Source organism: Bombus bifarius, unplaced genomic scaffold, assembly GCF_011952205.1.
Source record: "Bombus bifarius isolate JDL3187 unplaced genomic scaffold, Bbif_JDL3187 scf7180000007984, whole genome shotgun sequence".
Lineage (NCBI taxonomy): Eukaryota > Metazoa > Arthropoda > Insecta > Hymenoptera > Apidae > Bombus > Bombus bifarius.
Window position 1 is genome coordinate 4890699 of NW_022884367.1, and position 21937 is coordinate 4912635.

Consider the following 21937-nt stretch of genomic DNA (forward strand, 5'->3'; position numbering starts at 1 on the left):
AAAAAGAAAATTTATATTTTAATTTACTTGGTTTAAGAGTACAGAAATTACACAACATTTTTAAACAATTATAATTGCTTATTTTTCATACATTATACACAATATTAACGTTAAAAAGAAGTAAAAATGAAAGAAATAGCTTTTAAGATTTTTGTGAAATTCTTTCTGTTTATTGCCTCTGCAATGGCACGCTTTATACATTCACACTGCAAATTAAGTTATGTAATTCTTCTGACCCAGTCTACACAGTTTATGTTAATTATACAACATATTCATTAATTATATACAGATTAAATTACTAATAAGGCGGCGGTTGATGCTGATAGTGTTGCGGTGGTTGACTCAAGTGCCGTTGTAAATGCGTTACTAATTGTGGAGTTGGCTGCTGTCCACCGGCATTACCTTGTTGTTGTTGTTGTTGCTGTGCTTGCTGTTGCTGCTGTGCCTGTTGTTGTTGCTGCATCGCAAGCATTTGTTGTCTCATACGTTGTTGGTTTATCGCCTGTTGCTAATAATGTAAACGATTATACATACAGATATATGGACAACTTTTTACAGCACAGTAAACCTTACCTGTTGGAATTGTTGATTTTGTTGTAAGCCGACGTTAGTAGTGCCTACTCCCGTTACACCAACCGTACCAGGTTTTCCACTGGTTTGCCGATATGGTGGTGCTGGTTGACTTTGAACTCCACCTCCCATTGGACCCATTGTATTCATTGTAACATTTGGAGCCTGAAGAATATCAACAATAATTTTCGATTCTTTATAGTAAATACTTTTTTTATTAGATTCATTTTATCTACTTTTCTTTTAAATGGTACCTGAAGGTACGGTGGCCTCGTAGCTCCAGGTTGCATACGTTGTTGTGGTATATACTCTTGCGCCCTTTGAGGTCCCATCATTTGCTGTTGATTAGAAAACATCATGTTCTGTTGTTGATTCATTAAACCTTGTTGCTGCTGCTGCTGCTGTAACAACTGTTGTTGTTGCTGCGCTTGTTGAGGCGCTTGCTGTTGTTGCTGCTGCTGTTGTTGTTGTTGTGGCATCATTTGTTGACCCCCATATCCTGCATAATTTTGATTCATTCCTGTTAAAAAATATAATTATAATATCTTTATATATTATACTACCAAAGTAATTATTATACATAAAATAATAAATTGTAATATATAATTACCCTGTTGCATTCCAGTGTAAATTCCTTGTTGTTGCGGTTGTTGTTGCTGCTGTTGCGAAGCAAACATTCCTTGTTGTGGATTGATATTTGGAGCTCCATGTTGAGCTCTCAATTGTTGTCTGATGAATTGTTGTCTCTGCATTCCTTGGAACGCTCCTGGCCCAGCGACAGGTGCGGCATTTGCTTGTTGCTGAGAGCTTATTAATTGATTGGATGGTAACCGTAAACGTAACATGTGAGAAAGCGCCTGTTTTGATTGATTGTTCATGCCTGGTCTGTCATATCTTGGTCCAACTGGAGTTGGTGGTAATTGTTGTCCATATCCATATGGCTGAGCTGGTGCATGAGTTTGCTGATTGGTGTACCAAGGTTGTTGATGTTGCGGCGGTTGACCAGTAAACATTCCAGGTTGTTGACTAACGGGTATTTGCTGATTTCCAAATGACATTTGTTGTAGTTGATTTGGTGGTTGCTATTTAACACATAAAATATATCAAAAATTGAAAAGCAAATATTTTAAAAAATCAAATGGAAAAAAAAGAACCTGGATTTGTTGTGAAACAGGTGTAGTAGGTGTAGCAGCTCCTCTATTCTTTCTATGCTTTCGTGTCTTCATAGCTTTCCCTTTGCCATTGGTAATAGCATTACCAACTCCACTACTGCCAACACTACCTGTTACTCTTCCAGGAGAATCGATACTCATTGGTGTATCAGCTTTGCCAGGTTCTGATTCCTTTTTATCTGGTTCTAAATCTTCCGGAGGTAATGGTGGTGGCTCCAAGTAATGGCTAGGAGGTCTAATTTGACTATGTGTATGATATCGTAAAAGCTTATGAGCATTTTGGTACGTAAGAGGTTTACGTTCCAATCGAACTGCTCTAAACCAGGCCCAAGAAATTGGTGCTGGATTTTTATGACCTTCTAATACTTCCCATGCAGATACCCTTTGGGAATCACATACTTGTAAACCCTAATTTAATATGCATATATTTTTATATCATTTTCTTTTGCTTGTTATTAGAGTGTAGTATTATATAGTACAAATATAAAGTACTTCAACTTACTTGTTTTTTATCAATACTATCAAAACCAGCTATTTTATTTCCTTTTGTGTCTGTCAAACATCCAACTGGCTCACACGTAATTACTTCCATCGTTAATTTTGGCAGTGGTAACAATTGTCTGACATATCGAATACTGGGAGAATTTCTATCGCCGAGTTCCTTTTTCAACTTTTTCATTAAGTTTTGATAATGTTTTTTATTTTCATCCTTCTCGGACTGCGAATCGGAAACTAGAGTAGAATGTATTAGGGTTGCTAACATATCTATGACAGTAGTAAACAATCCAGAATTATTATTTAAATCTATAACACCATAGCTAACCAGCTGAACCAATAAGATAGCCCAGTCTGTGGTAGCAGTCGTATTTCTTTGTATGGTATCAAAGACTCCACCGACGAGACTAAATCTCAATTGCAATGCATCTTGTAACACCTCTCTCGTTTTAGGATCTTCGGTAACAAAATTTTTCTCCTCTTTGCTAATGTTCAAGAACTGCGATAACTGCGAATGCAGAGACATCAGAAGGCCCTCTCTTTGATCGTCCTGACCTTTGAGGCAAGTGAGTACTAACGAGAGAAACGGTTGATGATTAAACAAAGATGGCGATTTCGATCTACTTCTCTCACGACCTGTCGCTGTTTTTGACCAATTACCGGATTCTAATACCTGGCCCGCTACTTTTAAGACTCGACCTTGCACTGCGCTTGGTAATTTTGAAACAAGCGGTGCAACTAACCATATCGAACCAGACCGTTTGTCTGGCTTACTTGATATAGTATTCAATTGAAATACATCGATTGCAGCTTTGGCAACGGTGTCCAACCACTGTGAAAGATCGCTCGATCCTGGAGGAAATTGTTTGTACATGAGTTGCAGATCAAGCCACGACATTCTTAAACTCCATTGCTCCAGATTTTCCAAAATGTTTGTTATGTGAGTCTTCTGGTCGATAAATGCGTCTGTAGAAGTCTCCGGATAGCAGATCATATGAAGTAACCGTTGAGCTTGACGCGGTGTCAGCATGTTATCGAGTAACATATCCGGATGACAAAGTTCTTCTGGGTTTTGTAAACATCTTTCTAAAACCCACTCTTGGCTGCAGATTTGTCTGAGGACATGTTGTGCAAAGTCTGATAATCCTTTCACATTTTCCGTAGTCATTCCAGCGCTGCTGCTAGATGAAGATATTGCTAGATCAAGTCCCAAGTCATCGCCACCTCCTAGAATATCACTGGTACCTAGGATATGACTGATAGACAATTCACTTGGTCCACCTGTAGTTACCCCAACACCAACACCAACACTAGCTGGTCCTCCTGCTTTATTTGAATGATTTATCGGCACATCTGGTTTCTTTGGAGGTTGTTTACCAGCAGTTGCATCGGCGACAACTAAGATAGCTTTCAGTACAGCTAAAACCGGACCGACCCTGATGTTATTGTGAGCAGCTGCCAGCAAGTGTCTATCACAACTTAATTTTATACTGTAACCCCTGGAATTTCCATTCGGTAGAGGGTGAGGACTTGTGCTTACGGAATAAAGCGCTGGTTGGGGACATTCGACAGTCTTGAAAAGCCGTAGAAGCAAATGGCACGTTAAACGTGCTCCAGCTTCAGCTTCCATATCTGCGTCTCCACGACCTTCATTACAAGCTTTAACTAAGGATGGTAATGCTATATGCACGACAAAATCCTCCAATGAGAAGCAGTGTCTTGCTATAAATAGAAAATATTATTTTAGTACTCTACCAACTTTTTAAAATAACATAATGCATTAAAATCATTTAAAAAATTTACCAATTAAAATTGACGTGAATACAGCCAGAGAGTTATGTATACTTAGGTCTTGTACATCAACCTGATTTAACACGTCAATATAAAAAGCGGAGCTATTTGAAGAACAACAAAGTGCCATAAGGACTCCGAGCCATTCGGCGTTAAGTGCATTGCAACAAGCTGTTAATTCCGCGCATGTTATCGCAATGTCATTTAATTTATCATTATCCGTTTCACTGCAAACTGCAACTATTGCGTTGCAAACAAAACTGTAACGATTAGCCGGTGTCTCGTTTAACTGTCTAGCCCATTGTGGTTCGATTTTTCCACCGCGTCTTGGACTGGTAAAAACGTCTACCATAAATTGTGAATTATACACATGACTCGATGTTGTTGGTTGTAACGTGCTGTAAAGAGCCGTTCGGATTTTAGGATAAGCATTGCTAAATGCTTCAACTCCATGTGGTTTCGTTTTCAGCAATGAACAAGACGAGTATAAATCGTAAAGATGCGCTAATACACATCGTTCAGCAGAACTACAGTCACTAGGATTGGATACATGCTTTACAACTTTACAAAGTAAATCGAATACCGCTGTTGTTTGTTCCGGAGATACTAAAATAACCAAGATAGATATAATTATCATTCCTATTATTTGAGTACTTTATAAAATAATGAATTTTGTTATGAATAATACTTACATAACAAACAACAATGATATCTTCTTAATACTCCTACAACATATAAACTTAAACTTGTAGTATAGCTTCTAACAAGCTGACTGTTTCTAATTCCCAGTTGTGTTTCAACTTCTGGTAATTCCTTTAGTATTTGAATGCAAACATCTATCAGGCCATATATATTTAACGCTAATTCCATTAAATCAAATAGAAATGCTACATGTTCTTGGACTGGCAAATAAGACGAACCAGCCAATGCAAATGTATTCAACATTTCTATAACTTGTGTCGCGCATTGCCACGTCACTACATGTTGATCGAAATAGCTGAGATTCTGAAACTTTAGCGTAATCGCTTCAAAGTTGAATTCACTTCGGGAATGTTTCTTTACTTTACCACCTTCTGCAACGTCAATGCTAAATTTTTTTCCGAATAATTTACATACTTCTTTCGTCATTTTTTTAACAATATGTCTAGCGTCGTCTCTAACGCGACCTACTCCATACAGTAATACATGTCGTTGATTACAGTCATGTTGACTGCATGTCTCATCCTACAAACATATTATTATAAAATTAATGTCAACAGCACTTTAAAGATGACAGAGTACATGTTAAATTTTGTATAAAATTGTTTCAGTCAAATATTAATTTACTTGTGGTAAAGGGAAATGCGTTGTATATAATAAATGTCTACTGTGACTCGATGGTATTTTTGAATCTAATCCTTCTTGAGTTCCATGCCCAGCTAATGCATCTTCTTTAGGACTGTCAGGTGCATCCATGCTATTTTGTTGATCCTCTTTGATGTGTTGTAATAATTTATCTAAATCATCGTCAATTTTACTATCATCATAATCCATCGTTCGTCCGTGATCTGGTACTTCTAATTTTGTTGGTTTTAAATCTATCCCAGTAAACAAGCTGTCTTCGTCTATTTGTTCTCGATTACTCGGAGTTCCAGGTTTGCTAGCCACAGGGCCTAAATAAAATAAAATAGTAAAATATGTATCTACGGTAATAGATGGTAGAAAAATTTGTAAAAAGCTTATCCTACCTTGTATGAGATCTCCTCTTGAGATGAGTGTACACATGTATGCGTCATGTGAAAATACATCATGTCTAATTAATTCTGAAAATAAGTGAACCAAATTCGTGAACTGAACTTTTGACTGAGTTGTTGTATTATCTAGTACCGGGGCATCCATGTCCAAGAATTTCATAAGTAATGATTGAAAAATTGGGAGCACAGGTGGATTTCCATTACTACAGATACTGTCTTTATCATCGTTATCGTTCGTTTCTCCAGTAACTTCACTTTGCCGTTTTTCCAGCAGCTTTGCAACTGCCATTGCTCTATGCTCTCCCCACCTTTCAGCGCTCACTGCCCATTCACATAGAATTTCAACTACAGCAGAATCTTGTTGCGGATTATATTCCGTTTTTGTATCTCGTTCATTGGTATTATCTTTTGGAGGTGATGTAAATATTTTAGCATACAAAGTATCTAACGAATTAGTAGAATCCATTCTATCAAAACTATGCCGATCTAAAGCATCTAAGGCTGCCAGTACTTTAGTTGTTGTTATTCCAGCACTGCTTTGCTGCCACTTATCACATGACCATTTTCCTTCAGCAGCTTGAGATCTTGCTCGAATATTTTTTTGAGCAATTTTCAGTTGTTTTATTGTAGGATTAGTTGCACTCACAGGTGGACATGGTAAAGCTGTAGGGGGACATGGTAAATAATCTAAAGGAGAACCATTTAATACAGATGGAGCTTTTCCTTCGCCAACGCTATTCCACACTAATGCAGTAGGGCATTCTAGTGTTATAACCTGATAGAAAAATAAGTTTATATTCTTTTATATTATTTTATCATATAAATTTATAATATATTTTTTTATATTATTTTTTAATTATTTTTAGATCAGCATGTTCCATGTTAGGTGAACATTTGATAGAACAAAACCACTCTTTGTTATATTCTTCAAGTAAGAAAAAGAACACCAACATCCTATTAGCGATTTAGAATAATATTATTTTTTTTAGTTCACTATTGGCCATGGAACATGTTAAATAATACATAACATGCTATCTTACCTGTATTATTGTTGACAAACTATAAACCACATCCCTGTGATGTGGACAAGACAAATAGTCATTAAAGGCAGCAGTTAATGGATTTTGAACTTGATTAGCAATGGCAGTGTCTTTCCCACTGTTAACATCACTTTTATTTATGGACGGACTTTGTGGATTGCCATTGGTTTCTACGTTACTACACATATGTGCCAATTTGCGGCAACACAAATATGCCAGACGTCTGGCTAATAATTCAGATTGCACGAATTCCTCTAAATACTGCAATGCCAATGGCAACAGAAGTTTCAAAATACCATTTTCTGAAGGGGAAGATTTAATTTTATCTAATAATTCTAAAATCCATTGTAATAATTCTTGCCTATCTAATAAACCTTCTTCAAACATATACTTTGCCAATTGTATGCAATAATGCCATTGTTTTAATGCTAATTTATGTTCCTCGTTCATAGTATTTCCAGTTGCTACTTGGTTACTTGAATTTGGTGTAGCTGGCTGATTATTAGATACTCCATTATTATTATTATTAACATTATTACTGACATTATTGTTATTGTTGTTATTATTATTGTTATTTCCAGTATTGTTTCCACTACAAGAATTATTTGCAATACCATTACTACTAGTACTATTTGTTGTATTATTATTTATATAATAATATTCCTGTAGTTTTGAAAGCTGATCCTTCAAGAATTTAATAAGTGTTCCTGTCCATTCTAAATGAAGAAACAAAGGATAAATATTTTAATTAAATATTTTGATTTCATTAATATTGAAGAAGGTCTTTATTTACCTGTAGTTGGGTCAGGCAACTGCCTCTTTTTTATTTTGGCTTCTGAAACTGCTACTGTATAAGCAGAGCTAAGTTTAATGAACCAAGCTGCTCTAAGCATTGGTACTTGATACTCACAAAGCATCATGAATATTTCTTCTTTCTTATTGAAGTTAGGAGCTTTCTTAGCAAGAGCTATCAATGGTTTACATCCAGACAAATCTTTGAACCAGGCCTCAATGCCATTTTTTGTTCTAGCAGTTACTGGCCAAAAATTATCTTTTGGATTGATTTGTTGTCGTTTCCTTGCAGTGTCTGGCATCGTAGAGAGCTCTTCTTTCTTAGCCAAAATTGCATTGAAATATGCTCCAACTTTGGCAGCAGTGACATTACAATGTCTTGCTGTCCCAAATTCCTCTGACATCTGGGGCATTGTGGCAAAGCCCAGTTTGACATTTGTGGACGTAAGTTCATCTTCTTTCTGTTTAGGTTCTTGAGGATAGACGTCCGGCGGCCCTAATTTAGGCCGTTTTAGTGGCCTTTTCTCATACAATATTCCCATCATGGTATAAGGAAATAATCAGAATCGACAGGCAACTATCGACATTGTTTAATTATACAATAGGATGAAACAGTTTCAAAGTTATGTAGTGTTATCTGAGGCTACGTATGACATATAACCTCCGTTAATGACATATTTACAATTACTTAACACCACTGTCGTTCAACCAACACTTGCAATGATAAAATTACTGTGCATACAAACATTTCTAGATGGCGTGTCGTTATTAAAATCATGGACTACACGAATGTATAGTTGCGCTTTGAATTATCGTCAGAGATGGATAATCATCTCTCATTTTTACATTGCATATTATTTACTGATATGTAAATTCTAGTCTATGATTTTAATATACATATCAGTGCTTTTATCGTATTTAGATATTTTTATGAATTAATATGTCAAGTTATGAAATAGGTTAGGTTGTGCAAAATTTTATACTAACATTTCTAAAAGAGAAATAAATAATTAATTAAGTTATGAGATATCTTAATGTCTAATATATTATAACGTTGGTTATTATTATTATATATTTTGATAACAGAGAGAAAACTGATAATTAGTTGGTGATTCTAAGTATTAAGGATTAAGAGGCAAGAAGTTAAAGAAATAATCAAGAAATTAACATAAATAAAATGTATAGGAAAACTTCGATTCTAAATTTTCATCAATACAATGTATCGTATTCAAAGATTAAAAAATAAGAGTACGATGCAAGTACAATATTTCGATATTTATTGTGCGAATAAGTTTTTCTAATTATTATTTTAAAGTTTCTACTCGTACCAACTTAATAATGCTATGAGAAAATCGTTTAGGTTTGACCCTAAAATTAGTGTTAGATTAACCTTAAATAGTAATAAAAACACTAACGTAAAACATTGTATCGTTATAGAAATATTGGAAATTTATATTTTATTCTGATCGCCTAACGTCAATAAAAATTATTCTAATATTCTATTTTATTTTTTTCTAAAGTTTTATGTAGTCGCTTTCTTGGATAAAATTTATCTAAAACAGGTATTATCATCTTCTACTGGTTTATTTTTTCCTTTATGACAATAGTTTACAAAATTGCGGAAGAATGGCGTTATTCCATTTTTTCTTAAGTTTTCTTTCCTATAGACTGTTTTGACAAAGTTTTTCCAATAAAACTTAAAGTTGCGTGATTAAGGTGGTATGTAACGTGAGGAAGTAAAGTCCCTAAAGGCTAATAATTAATTGTAACGTTGTAAATATAGTATATAAGAATTATTTATTTTTAAGAATACAATTTCGAATTTTTCTTCAACTGTTAACCTTTAAAGATAAAGATTTCAATGAAAACATCTAAATCAATATTGAATTGCATACTTTTAGTTTTACTTAATCAAATTTATCTATACTGTTAAAGTGGAAACAAAAATAAGGTGATGTTATAGCAGGCTAAATAGAAACGTGTATATACTTTTAAACAAACGCTAGTATGTATACACAATGAAAGGCTTTTGACGCAATTGTAATAGAATTAATCGTTATATTATCGTTTTTTGTCAGCAAGATAAGCGATAATGTATTGTAATATTATAATCTAACTTTTTCATAAAATAATAAATATGGTTAGTAAGGAGAATGACATTATTTGTATCTCATCAGATGATGATGAAGATGCAAGACAGGTTCGTATATCTTGTTACATTAAAATATATATAATTATGTGAACTGTAAATTCTTAGCAATTCTAATGTGATGTATCTATGCTTAATAAGTTATGAACATGTTGAAAGACATTTAGAGTTCAAAATGTTATTGTTTCAGAATAAAACTGATGAAACACAAAGGTCAGTTATCAAATTAGTAAAAGATAATCATAACTCCCATTCTAACTTCTTAATAACTACTATAAGAGTAGAAGCTTCCTTGTGTGACAATGAAGCAGTAAAAAGACGTAAAAGAAAAGCATCTGAAATAGAAAATGTTGATAGTTCTTGTATTGACAAAAATTCTCAAGTTAATTCTCAAGAACCTAATGTTAAAGCATGTAATGTGAAGGAGGAGGAAGAAACAGAAAAAGGAAGAGAAGAAAATAAAATATTATTGAAACCACAGTTGGTTGTAAAGGAGAAGAAAACTATTTCTTCTATGGAACAGGATATATTCTCTATGTTTATTAGTTTATGTTTACAGAAAGATCGTTCTGATGATATGAAAAAGATTGTTAATAAATTAAAAAGACGTTATGAACAGTTGGATCCTGTATATGCTCATTCTGAAGCTTTCAATAATTTTTTAAATCGAAAGAGAAATGACATAATGGAGAGTAATTGTAAACTTTACATATATATAGCTGAAGTAATGAATGAAATGAAAAACTGCTGTAAAGGAAAGTCGACATTATTATCAAATAGAGATTATTTTTCTGATGTAAACAAAACAAATAGAGATTGTAAACTAAATAATTCCAATGCATCTACTGGAATGTGTCCAAATATGACACAAACTAGTAATAGTATAATTAATGATAACGAAATGTTGTTGACTAGCGCAGATAATGAAGAAGAACAAAAAAAAGAACTTGCTACAGAAAAGAAAATTAGAAAAATTTTAAATGCAATGAAAAAATGTGAAAAGTATATAAAACATTTTGAAGAATTAGAAGTAGATTTTGATGATGAAGAAAATAGTAATTATATAAAATTAGAAAAATATAAACATCGAATGGTGGAACTGTATAATAAGTACTGTGAATATACTGGAGAAAATATTGATGCAGAACGGCAATATCTAAGACCAAAAGACTTCAGTACAACTAGTATTGTTGTTGTAAATAATGCTATTACAAGTTTCATTAATTCTAAAATATCAAAAAGAAACAAATTGAAAAAAATTGGTGATTTTACAAGAGCACTAATTTTCCCAGATTACAATGATATTTTACAATGCGTGACAAGATGTAATGATACAAATAATTTAGGTTTGAATAATAAAAAACTGCGTGAGATTGGTAAGTTATTATAATTTCACTAGTAATTACTATAATTTAAATAATTAAATTTAATCTTTATGTATTGTTAATTTTTATAGCAAAAAAGGCGTTCATCGATTTAGGAGAACATTTGCAAAGGTGTAGACGCAATGATTATTGGGATACATTTTCATTATTTCTTGAAAATAAAGAAGATGATCCTGCATTAAAGGATATGGAATTAGCTGAAAAATTAATGCAGAACAAGAGAATTGGTGAGAAGAAACTATCAGATACATTTGAGGAATATGTAAAGAAACAAGAAGAAATGAAAGATCAGATTACTCATCCTAAAAGATCAGAGAATGAAGAAGATGATGATGATAGCATAGAAAATAATGATGATGAAGAAGAAGATGATGATAATGATGAGGCTGGCGATAATGGCATTAGTGACATTGATGTAAATCTGGATACAGATAACGATAAAAGTAGTTCATCGGAAGATGAGAATAGTATTGATAGAAGTGAAACATCTAAAAATAAAACAAATACAGAAGCCAAATCTAATACAGGAGAAGCTAACTCCGATATAGAAATGGGAGAAATATACCAACAAGAAATCAATGATAGATTAAAAGATCATAAGGGTGACAATTTAAAATCAAGAAAAGTTAACGATTTTGTGAATACATCTAATTATAAAAATAATTTTAAATCGGAGTCGATAATACAAAATGACACAATATCAGCGCCTAATGTGACAAAGCATTTAAATATTACAACTAATATAGCATTCTCAACCACAACAGATAATAAAATTCTTATTGACAGAACAAAAGGTTAGTGATGAAAAAAAGTTAATCATTGAAGAATGAACAAAAACATGTAGATTTTATTACATATATGTGTTGTAGAGGATGATCCTAATATAATAAGTGAAAATCCAATGGATGACAAGTCACTAGAGGATAAGGCAGAAGAAGCAGAAGAAGCAGAAGAAAAGCCATTGTTACGAGTACGCTCTTTTGCTAAACCTCCAATTACGTGGAAAGATGGACAAGAGAAAGTAGGTGAATCTAATGAAAGTGAAGATACATTAAAGACATTAACTGCTAAAAATGTAATAGATCTTACACAAGATACTACACAAGAAAATTCGGTTCGTACTATTCAGGTAATTCCTATTGTAAAAGGTAACTGCAAGACATTTGTAATACCAACAGGTAAAAGCATAATTAATGTAAAAAATATTACAAATAATTATGTAAGATTGAATACTAAAAATATGGATTCGCGTAATGTAACTAAATTAGGAAGCGGTCAGATCATATCTTCGCCACAAGCAATAGGTAAAAATACAAAATTTACAAGTATAAATAATATATCATCGAATTTAGTTAGTCAGGAAACAAATATTAATCAAATACAGAATTCACAAATGAAACAAAAAAGCACAAGTTCTGTGCTTCGGTCTAATCAAATGATAGTGCTACCCATGAAACAAAAGGAAAATACTTTGCAACGTCCAAAGACATTTTCATCAACGTCACAATCTAAATGACTCATAGAAAAGTTAAAAGCAGTTCGTCGTGATCATTGTTATGCAAAATTAACAAATGACAGATGACCAATAGACAGTCTAGAGTAAATAAACGTAATAACTTTTTTACAAACAATTTGTAATTTAGCAACAATGTATTAGTATACTGATATATTACATTAAATAAATTTTTTACGAATATCAAAATATATATATATATATACAAATTTTATATGTTAATTATAAATTTATCTGATCGCATTAAAATTATGTTTCTATATTCTTACTGATTTTATGTTATTAAATTATTCTTTTTCATTCATGAAAGATGTTATTTAGTATCACTTTTGTCAAAATAAATTCTTCATTCGTGAGTTCTTCCATGATATTAAAATGGTCAATATTTCCCCGAAGAAATATATAATGAACATCGTCTACTATTGTAACAAGTTGCTAGAATGAAAAGAATATAAGATTACAAATTTTTATTTAGAGCAGGAAAAAATTGTCACTTATTTATTTAGAATAACACGAGTACCTGAGTACACTCGCGTGATTCATTAATAAGTCCTGGTGAATCACATTCCCCAATAGTTACAATAACTTTCAACCCTTGGATGAGTGTGTTATTTTTGGTATCAAGAGTGGTAAAGCTATATGTGTTGATTTCATCTCTAAAACATATATGTTACATATTATTATGAACTAAAGTAAATAGTCTATATAAGTATTCAGATATTTACTTTGTAAGTTTCAAAGGCGTAACAATATTTGTATCGAGCAGGGGATTCAAATTATAAACGCCTCCTATTAACACGATACCTTTTAGTAGATTTAAGTATCCGTTTTTCGTCATTTCATCCAACCATAATTTATCATACAAAATGCTGGATGCTAAATGTGCGCCAGCGCTATGACCAGAGAGCCAAACATTCCTATAAGAATCCACCCAATTTTATCATTATATTATAAATTAACAAAATTATCATGTAAGCATTATGTGCATCTTACCGACATTCGAGATTCGATGCATAGTTTAATATATGTTTAATCGCTATTTTTATCTGAGATATTATATCCCCAAATTTGACTAAAATATAATATAAATATTAATTAAAATATTTTTTAAATGTTTTTTTAAAATTTTGTATCTAGAGAAAGATAGAAATGTGAAAGAAATACAGTTTACCATTAGGACATAAATCGTAGCCAATGGTTATTACTTTAATTCCTTTATTAACAAAGACAGGAACTGTAAATGCAGCAAAATCTTTGCTACCTTCTTGCCAATAACCACCGTGAATGAATATAAATATGGGGGAATCTGGAAGAAACATGTATTGTTCAAAATACCATAATGGAAGTAAGCTAAAGTGAAATATTTAAAATTATTTACACTGCAAAAAACTGAAACAAACTGAAAATTTAAAACCTTTAATATGCGTACATGCGTAACATGAATAACATACCTTTGGGCAAGTCAACTCCATAGATATCATATTTAGTTCGTTCTGTTGTTCCATACGGAATATTTAATTCGCATTTACAATTTTTACGAGCATCATCGGTAACTATAATAATATAAATAAATTATTGTTTACTTTAATTCGATTTCATGTTAATTTCAACTTACCCTTTTTAGCAAATTTATAATAATTTGATAATATTTGCATTTGATCGAACCTCTTACTCCATTTGCTGGGACTATATAGTATCTCCTGTTCCTAAAACCAAACAAATGCAATTCTGAATAAATAGTAATGAGAATTCATTAACACCATAAGGAATCGATTAGTAGTTACCGAAATAGACATCTTTAATCCATATATTCATGTATACGTCCCAACTTCAAACAAGAAAAATTTAACTGTAACGATAACTATGTTCTTATTGGAGACACTCTCTTTAACATCATGTCGTCGAATTTTTGATAAAATTCACGATATCGTTAAACAGATAATGAGTTTTAACTAAAAGGATGCGATTTATCAGTTTATTTCAACAGTTGCGATATAATTCACTGAATGTTCCGTCATGTAATAAAAATTACTTGTACATTCTTTGAAACTCTAGTATTAAATATCGTGACTGTCCCTTGATTGTAGATTGCGCTACTGTTACATGCGCATGACTATGAAACTTACAACAGATTGCAATACATAATTATGTACTTTCACTTCTAGGAATTGGATGATACGATTTGCACAATGAAAGCAAAATTTAAGTCGATTATTCATTAAAACTTATAGAATTTTAATTTAATTTAATTTAATTTAATTTAATTTAATAGAATTTTAAGATAATAATTTTACAATTAAGCCTTCTGTCAATGATTGAAGGATTCTGGTCATTTACATAATTTTATTCATGATAGTAACACTCATGCAACATAGAGTAAGCATTCGGAATGTTACATATTTAAGTGACTGATTATCCTATTTACGCTCAAGTTTATCTCAATTTATACCATAGTTTGATTTACATGAACACATTTTAATTTTATTATAAGTTTACAATATGATCATAGATAAATAAATAAATAAAAATATTTTTAATTAATTAATTAAACATATTGGAAAGATTTGACCTTTTATGTAATATTTCCTGGTATAAATATTTCTAAAAAGGAATCTCACTAATTGTATTTCAAGTAAAACAATCATTAAATATACATAAGTATATATGTACATTTGAATTTTTAGTGGAACGATATTAATTCATTAAGTAAGGAAACATAAACAATGTGATCAATATCAGACGCTATATGTCCCCTTCGTTATAGCTCAATCGTATACAGCATGAGTTGAGACGATTTTTTTCTCTCGGGTGCTAGAAAATTTTAGAATAACTCGACAATCCTGTATCTCAGTTAAAGCAAAAGTGAATAAGTTGAAAAATTATGTTTGGTAAAGGAGGGCGTAAAATGGGAATGAAATATAGTAAATATGTATACTATATATATACATACGTTCAAAATACATATTTTACACATACATACATATCCTATAGCACGATCGTGACGAAAGTAACAAGAATAGAGTATGAGGGTCGAAGATATTGAAAACCAGAAAAACCGGTCCCTTCATTTTGGCCCCACTCTTCTGTAACGCGCGCCATTCTCCACGGAGAAGTCACAGGTAGGTCTGCAGCAGCTGATGTATCGAGTATCGTGCCACGTCAACGCCTACCCACAGATCACAGGTAAGAGAAACCTTTTTCAGTCAAAAATCCGTCGGTTCAACGGATATTTCGTTCGAGAGAGCTGAGTAATGCACAATAAAATGCAAGCAGCGGTATAATCCAGGCCAGTGACGAACGATCATCGAACCTTCATGCATTCTTAAATCATTATTCGATCCATCTATCTTCACGATTCCCATTCGCAATGAAATCATTTCCTCGAACAAAAGATGTTACCTATAAAGTTATGTTTAATTTGAAACTATTTGAAGAAGTAATGTTTGGTATATTTTTACTGAATCATTAATAATAAGGGAAAAGATTAGATTAGTAATTCGATACTTGAACGACATAAAAGCAGAATTATTCTGTCAATTTAAAGATTCCTTGTGAAGGAACGTCTTCGTACTTGCCTTGATAGTCCTCGGTTTACACTGTCTTGCAACCGGTTTTCGTGTGCATACTGGGTTAATTTATTTGACCCACCGACTACGCTCGCTTCCAATTAGTTTCCAGGGCATTAAGTAGATATCCTTCTATATCGTGTTACCTTCGTTGGAATTCAGGATCGGCCCGTGGCTATTAATAGCAGCGATTCCGGCATTTGTTCGCGAACTAGATATCATAATATATTCCTTCAAGTCATTCCGAATTGAGTAGGTATGACATGTATTGCTGAAGATCGTACTGACTATAGACGTTTCCACGCGTATCTGCATTCTATCGCCGACCCTTCTCTTAAGCTTTTCGAATAACTAAGGTTTACCTGCTTAACAGTTAATCAGTAAGAGAAAGTACAGTCAAACTGCGATTTGTATTGTTAGAAGAGACTGAAAATGAATGGTTAAGGTTAAGACAGGGAAATGAACTTTCTCGATAAAAATGTTTTGACTCGCAATTTGAATATCCAAAGCATTTTCTAATACAATTCATGATCAACTATGAAACAAAATAGTTGTTCTATTTTATCCGACTGCTTTCAGCTTAAGATGGCATGAATAATCCAGTAAAGATAGATATATAACAAATGTATTTCTTGTAAGATGTCAGTGCTTTAATTTTGAAAAAAAAAAAAAAAGAAAAAGAAAAGAAAAGAAAAGAAAAGAAAAAAGAAAAGAAAGAAAAGAAAAAGAAACAAGAAAAGAAAAAAAGAAAAGAAAAAGAAAAAGAAAAAGAAAAGAAAAAAAGAAAAGAAAAGAAAAGAAAGAAAAGAAAAAGAAAAGAAAAGAAAAGAAAAGAAAAAAAAGAAAAGAAAAAGAAAAAAAAAGAAAAGAAAAGAAAAAAGAAAGAAAAGAGAAAAAAAAGAAAGAAAAAGAAAAGAAAAAGAAAAGAAAAGAAAAGAAAAGAAAAGAAAAAGAAAAAGAAAAAGAAAAGAAAAAAGAAAAGAAAAAAGAAAAGAAAAGAAAAGAAAAGAAAAGAAAAGAAAAGAAAAGAAAAGAAAAGAAAAGAAAAGAAAAGAAAAGAAAAAAAATATATTTGAGACATTGTTTGTGAGATATAAAGAAAAAGAAATGCATTATCGGATTATAAAAATAATTAATTGTTTAGTACAGTTGACCTAAAATTATATTGATTCTATCATTTAAGGGATGAAATATGTTTTAGGAAAAAAGAAATTCCGATCCTGCCAGGATTCGAACCTGGAATCTTCTGATCCGTAGTCAGACGCGTTATCCGTTGCGCCACAGGACCGACCTTGGTTTTATTTTTTATATACTTGTACAAAGTGTATAATAGTATTTATATTATATATTAAAATTGTATTTGTTTGTATAATTTTGCTTAAATAAAATAAATCCCATAATACTTTGACAGTAAAGAGTGTAATTGTGATTGTAATGCTTGTCTAGTAGTATCTGCAAGACAGTATAACTAACCTAATATAACAATATATAACAATATATAATAATCTGTTTGCCATTAAGAGACGTAAGTATTTATTAATATTTATTAATATTTATTAATGTTCAGATTTTAAAGTTATTCTTCCAAGAATGCCAATGACGATTCAGATCCGTGACAATCAAATAGAGATACAGTTACGTTACCGGAGACTTACCGTCAGCTGCAGATAAGGATATGATATAGCAAAATCAATTTATAGAAAGAGTTCACTGGAATGCAATGTCAGAGAATCTTTTTATCGATAAAGCATAACTGAAATAGATAATGACATTTAAGCATAATACTAACATTACAAATATTCGTGATAAAAAGAATATAAGGTTGTGATTGACTACCTCTATTAATGTGTATGAACAGATCATGTGTACTCATAATACATAATTTACTATAAAGGCGATTTAATTTGTCTAATTATCAGCGTCTGCTGATTTCAGATTAAATAGTAATTAATCTACATATCGATTTGAGATTAAAGTAGCTTTTACCTATTTATTTAATTTAAGTAATCCGTGGAGTAATGGAGGTCAATAAAAATTATTTGTTAGGGATAATTACTATTCATTACAGAGTATCATTCTAGAACGGTGCAAAACTTCAGATAGAAAGTGGTATGTTAAGTCTGGTATTTGTAATACGAAACATATAATACATATAGTGCAAGTTATTCCGATTACCTCTTTCGAGCTTTTTTTAATAATCCTGTTGAATTAAACCCCTTGTATATTTTGCTTTAATAAAATTCAAGCATATGATATTATTACAAAATATTTGCATGCCAAATATTTCCGTTGTATTCTAAAATATTCGATTCGATAAAAATTGAGCTATATAAAAACGGTAGTACTCAAATAACTAAAGAGAATGGAGTTAACGATATGAGATGGAAAACAAGGTAAATGACACTATTATCAATAAAGAAGTAATTTACAATTATCAATTTTTGACTGGTTATTCTATTTAAGCAGCGTATATTCTTTCAAAACTTTCTTCACAAGCCTTCAATTGAAGAAACAGCATTTAAACTTTTGATTAAATAATCGAAATTTACTAAACGAAAGAAACTACGTTTATTGTAAGCGTAAATGTTTATAGTAACGCTCTAAACAAATATTTCATGGCTATTATCCTTAAATTTAAATAAGATCGTACACGAGAGTGGCGTGGGTTGCTTTTTCGATTACGCATGCGTACATGCGTCTGGAGGTTTCGCTGGAACGTTGGAACCGATGTTAGCCGAGCACAATCGAACCTATACGAACGACGGGCCTAAGTTTCTTGTGATCCGGGCCGACGCGGCGGTTAAAAGAGACGAAAAGTGGGGTTAGGTTATAGTAAAGGGACAAGAGTGTGAAAGAGAACCTAAGACAGACAGAGACAGAAAGAGAGACGAGTTTTCTCGTGTCCGTAAGTGGGGATAGAATCTTGGTGTGCAGCAGAAGTAAACGTATAGTATAGCGTCCCCAACCAGGCTGTGTATAATCTGCAAGCGAGACAGAGATAAGACGTTATACGGTATACATACGCAAGAGAGAAGAAGCGAATCGACGAAGAAGAAGATAGACAGAGAGAAGAGCAAAAGGAAGCAGCTTACGGAACGGCATGTCCTCGTGTGCTCGTGTCGTAGAGCGTTTCTGAACGCAGCCATTACGACACAACCGCTCTCGGTGACGCTTTGCTGCGGTAGAGCCGTGCTCACGCGCGCAGTGGTCACGGAACGATCGGAACGGAACACACGTGTTTTCGGAAATTCGAACGAGATTTCGGTAAACGAAATTTATTCAGTGATAGATATATCGGTAACGAATAGAAATACAACGATTATCGCGATAAACGAATTTTTTGAACGCTGTTTGTTTTTGTGCGTGTGCAGGGAGGCCCAGGGACGCTTCTTGACGCCTCTTGACGCGCGGCGTCACGTCGCGCGGGTCATCAACAACCCGAGTGTCCGGTTTGATTGGTAAATAGTAAAGTAAAACTTGCGATTGGGATAAATCGCTCGATTTCTCTCTTGTGATACTTGTTCGAAGGAAAATAATCAACCATGTTTGACGTATTCGGTTCAGTAAAGGGACTGCTCAAGCTAGACAACGTTTGCATCGACAATAATGTCTTCCGGCTGCACTACAAAGCTACGGTGATCATATTAATTGCTTTTTCGTTATTGGTCACGTCCAGGCAATATATCGGAGACCCTATAGACTGTATCGTGGACGAAATACCGCTTCACGTGATGGACACTTACTGTTGGATCTACTCGACGTTCACGATCCCTGATCGAACTGGCGTAGTCGGCAAAGACATAGTGCAACCAGGTGTTGCGTCCCACGTCGATGGCGAGGACGAAATCAAGTACCACAAATATTATCAGTGGGTGTGCTTCACGCTGTTCTTCCAGGCGATATTGTTTTACGTGCCACGTTACCTGTGGAAGACTTGGGAAGGTGGTAGAATCAAGATGCTAGTTCTAGACCTAAATTGCCCAGTAATGAGCGACGAATGCAAATCGGAAAGAAGGAAATTACTAGTCGAGTATTTCGCTTCGAATTGGCACACTCAGAATTTTTACGCATTCCGTTTCTTCCTCTGCGAAGTGCTAAATTTCGTTAACGTAGTCGGCCAGATCTACTTCATGGACTTCTTCTTGGATGGCGAGTTCACCACCTATGGCTCGGACGTGGTGAAATTTACAGAAATGGAACCTGAGGAGAGGATCGACCCGATGTCACGGGTATTCCCGAAAGTGACCAAATGTACCTTCCACAAATATGGTGCGTCCGGTACGGTGCAGAAATTCGATGGTCTCTGCGTGTTACCGTTAAACATCGTCAACGAGAAGATATACGTGTTCCTCTGGTTCTGGTTCATCATCCTGTCGGTGTTGAGCGGTTTGACCCTGGCGTACCGTGCCGCGGTAGTAGCCGGGCCGAAACTTCGCTTAGTGCTCTTGCGTGCCCGATCGCGCCTCTCCAAGCCGGAGCATATCGGAACCATCGCTGAGAAGTGCCAGATCGGTGACTGGTTCGTTCTTTATCAGCTCGGCAAGAACATAGATCCTGTGGTGTACCAGCAGCTCGTCGTCGATCTTGCCACGAAGCTACAGGGCAAAGAATCCGTCTAGTTTCTTACATACATTCTTAGAATTCCTCTTTTTTCTTTTCTTTTCCCCCGCTTCTTCGTTTTTACTATTCGATTCATCAACAGATCCGATTAGTCGAGTCGAATCAAGTTGTAGTTTACCGTATTTTCATTAATGTAGTTATTTGAAGATCGAAAGCCATTTTGAATTACGTTTATTTTTCGTATCTGTAACATATATATGGGACGTATACGTGCATTCCAACAATTTTGGACAAATTTTTCGTAGTTCATTTGGCATACGTGTAAAGTGAGTTGCCTTACCGATCGTGACATGATAATTCTCGATCGGAAGTGCAAGTTCTGTTTAACATAACATATCAAGCGAAGCAAATGAAGAAATTAATCATTTTTCTTTTTTGTCTCTCTCTCTCTCTCTCCTCTTTCTCTATCTCTCTCTCTTTTTTTTTTTTTAGTTAAACAGTTAAACAATACATTCATTTCCATCTGCACTACAGTATACACGAGACTATCAACAGTTTCTGTCGATAGCTAGCGACCATAGATACATGTTCGATCCTATTCATAGCCTCGTCACGTAATTTCCTTGAATCCTTTGACTTCGATATCATCCATAGATCATTGTTTTTTCCTTTTAGTATCTTTTTTAATACTACACATTTTTGTAACTAAATCTAATTTACAATCCAATGTACACAATGTCAAAAATTGCGCCATGCTGTTCCGTGATATCGTTATCGATATTAAGAAACAATAAGACGAATACCTTATATTTGCTTTCATTTTTCTAACGTCATCGTTTTTATTCGCGAAAATAATGTTTCCCATCTGCTCGGTCGATATCGCTCGATAAATCTACAAGCATTGGTAGCACAAATATAACGAGGATGTATATGTGTGTGTATATATATTATACATATCGTACATACACACACGCGCATATATAACTATATACCTATACACATGCGAGATAGAGGGAGAAAGAGCTTACAAGTATTAAATTGCTCCGAGACATGGAGGCTTTGTAGAGAGAAACTTCGATTGTGTGATATAAAATGGGAGACGACACGACATTTTCATTTCTCTTGCCATTCTCCTTTTCTCGGCATTTTTTTCCATTTCATCTCTTTTTGT

The 21937-nt window shown here is 33.4% G+C and overlaps 4 protein-coding genes and 1 non-coding gene across 10 annotated transcripts; 2 read left to right on the top strand and 3 right to left on the bottom strand.

Moving 5' to 3' along the window:
* Positions 1 to 125: 125 nt before the first annotated feature.
* Positions 126 to 8316, bottom strand: LOC117204906 (mediator of RNA polymerase II transcription subunit 12). Of its 3 annotated transcripts, none has more exons than XM_033442808.1 (12): positions 7595 to 8138; positions 6802 to 7517; positions 5756 to 6536; positions 5355 to 5680; positions 4721 to 5252; positions 4041 to 4634; positions 2245 to 3959; positions 1725 to 2150; positions 1181 to 1652; positions 825 to 1090; positions 574 to 735; positions 126 to 508 (listed from the first exon to the last, which is right to left on the bottom strand). In XM_033442808.1, exons 1-12 carry the CDS (start codon positions 8136 to 8138, stop codon positions 299 to 301), a joined length of 6744 nt encoding a protein of 2247 aa, XP_033298699.1. In that variant the 3' UTR covers positions 126 to 298. The 3 variants fall into 3 exon arrangements, with proteins under 3 accessions (XP_033298699.1, XP_033298700.1, XP_033298701.1); XM_033442809.1 differs by having other exon boundaries at positions 239 to 508; positions 1181 to 1649; positions 7595 to 8316; XM_033442810.1 differs by having other exon boundaries at positions 299 to 502.
* Positions 8317 to 9096: 780 nt separating this feature from the next.
* On the top strand, positions 9097 to 12833 carry LOC117204907 (death domain-associated protein 6-like). 3 transcript variants are annotated; one of them, XM_033442813.1, is made up of 5 exons: positions 9097 to 9155; positions 9495 to 9793; positions 9933 to 11118; positions 11199 to 11921; positions 11997 to 12833. In XM_033442813.1, exons 2-5 carry the CDS (start codon positions 9731 to 9733, stop codon positions 12641 to 12643), a joined length of 2619 nt encoding a protein of 872 aa, XP_033298704.1. In that variant the 5' UTR covers positions 9097 to 9155; positions 9495 to 9730; the 3' UTR covers positions 12644 to 12833. The 3 variants fall into 3 exon arrangements, with proteins under 3 accessions (XP_033298704.1, XP_033298705.1, XP_033298702.1); XM_033442814.1 differs by lacking the exon at positions 9097 to 9155 and adding an exon at positions 9229 to 9312; XM_033442811.1 differs by lacking the exon at positions 9097 to 9155 and having other exon boundaries at positions 9319 to 9793.
* Positions 12834 to 12868: 35 nt separating this feature from the next.
* On the bottom strand, positions 12869 to 16047 carry LOC117204909 (kynurenine formamidase). 2 transcript variants are annotated; one of them, XM_033442817.1, is made up of 8 exons: positions 15617 to 16047; positions 14256 to 14346; positions 14092 to 14193; positions 13812 to 13946; positions 13634 to 13712; positions 13366 to 13557; positions 13161 to 13296; positions 12869 to 13075 (listed from the first exon to the last, which is right to left on the bottom strand). In XM_033442817.1, exons 1-8 carry the CDS (start codon positions 15620 to 15622, stop codon positions 12938 to 12940), a joined length of 879 nt encoding a protein of 292 aa, XP_033298708.1. In that variant the 5' UTR covers positions 15623 to 16047; the 3' UTR covers positions 12869 to 12937. The 2 variants fall into 2 exon arrangements, with proteins under 2 accessions (XP_033298708.1, XP_033298707.1); XM_033442816.1 differs by lacking the exon at positions 15617 to 16047 and adding an exon at positions 14425 to 14759.
* Positions 16048 to 17421: 1374 nt separating this feature from the next.
* On the bottom strand, positions 17422 to 17494 carry Trnar-acg. The gene has a single exon. It is a non-coding gene; the product is annotated as a tRNA-Arg (tRNA).
* Positions 17495 to 19328: 1834 nt separating this feature from the next.
* On the top strand, positions 19329 to 21167 carry LOC117204908 (innexin inx2). The gene is made up of 2 exons (XM_033442815.1): positions 19329 to 19470; positions 19578 to 21167. The coding sequence occupies exon 2, from the start codon at positions 19749 to 19751 to the stop codon at positions 20823 to 20825; it is 1077 nt and encodes a 358-aa protein (XP_033298706.1). The 5' UTR covers positions 19329 to 19470; positions 19578 to 19748; the 3' UTR covers positions 20826 to 21167.
* The last annotated feature ends 770 nt before the right edge of the window (positions 21168 to 21937 follow it).

Bases quoted from the DNA above. Each gene is read 5' to 3' on its own strand.
- LOC117204907 (XM_033442813.1), top strand. From the start codon at position 9,731: ATGGTTAGTAAGGAGAATGACATTATTTGTATCTCATCAGATGATGAT. The intron at 9,794-9,932 runs GTTCGTATATCT...TTATTGTTTCAG, and splicing joins ATGATGAAGATGCAAGACAG to AATAAAACTGATGAAACACA. The intron at 11,119-11,198 runs GTAAGTTATTAT...TAATTTTTATAG, and splicing joins TAAAAAACTGCGTGAGATTG to CAAAAAAGGCGTTCATCGAT.
- LOC117204909 (XM_033442816.1), bottom strand. The intron at 14,194-14,255 runs GTAAGTTGAAAT...ATATTATTATAG, and splicing joins TTATAAATTTGCTAAAAAGG to TTACCGATGATGCTCGTAAA. The intron at 13,558-13,633 runs GTAAGATGCACA...GGATTCTTATAG, and splicing joins GCATCGAATCTCGAATGTCG to GAATGTTTGGCTCTCTGGTC.
- LOC117204908 (XM_033442815.1), top strand. From the start codon at position 19,749: ATGTTTGACGTATTCGGTTCAGTAAAGGGACTGCTCAAGCTAGACAAC.
- LOC117204906 (XM_033442808.1), bottom strand. From the start codon at position 8,138: ATGATGGGAATATTGTATGAGAAAAGGCCACTAAAACGGCCTAAATTA. The intron at 7,518-7,594 runs GTAAATAAAGAC...TTCTTCATTTAG, and splicing joins GTTGCCTGACCCAACTACAG to AATGGACAGGAACACTTATT. The intron at 3,960-4,040 runs GTAAATTTTTTA...TTCTATTTATAG, and splicing joins ATTCACGTCAATTTTAATTG to CAAGACACTGCTTCTCATTG.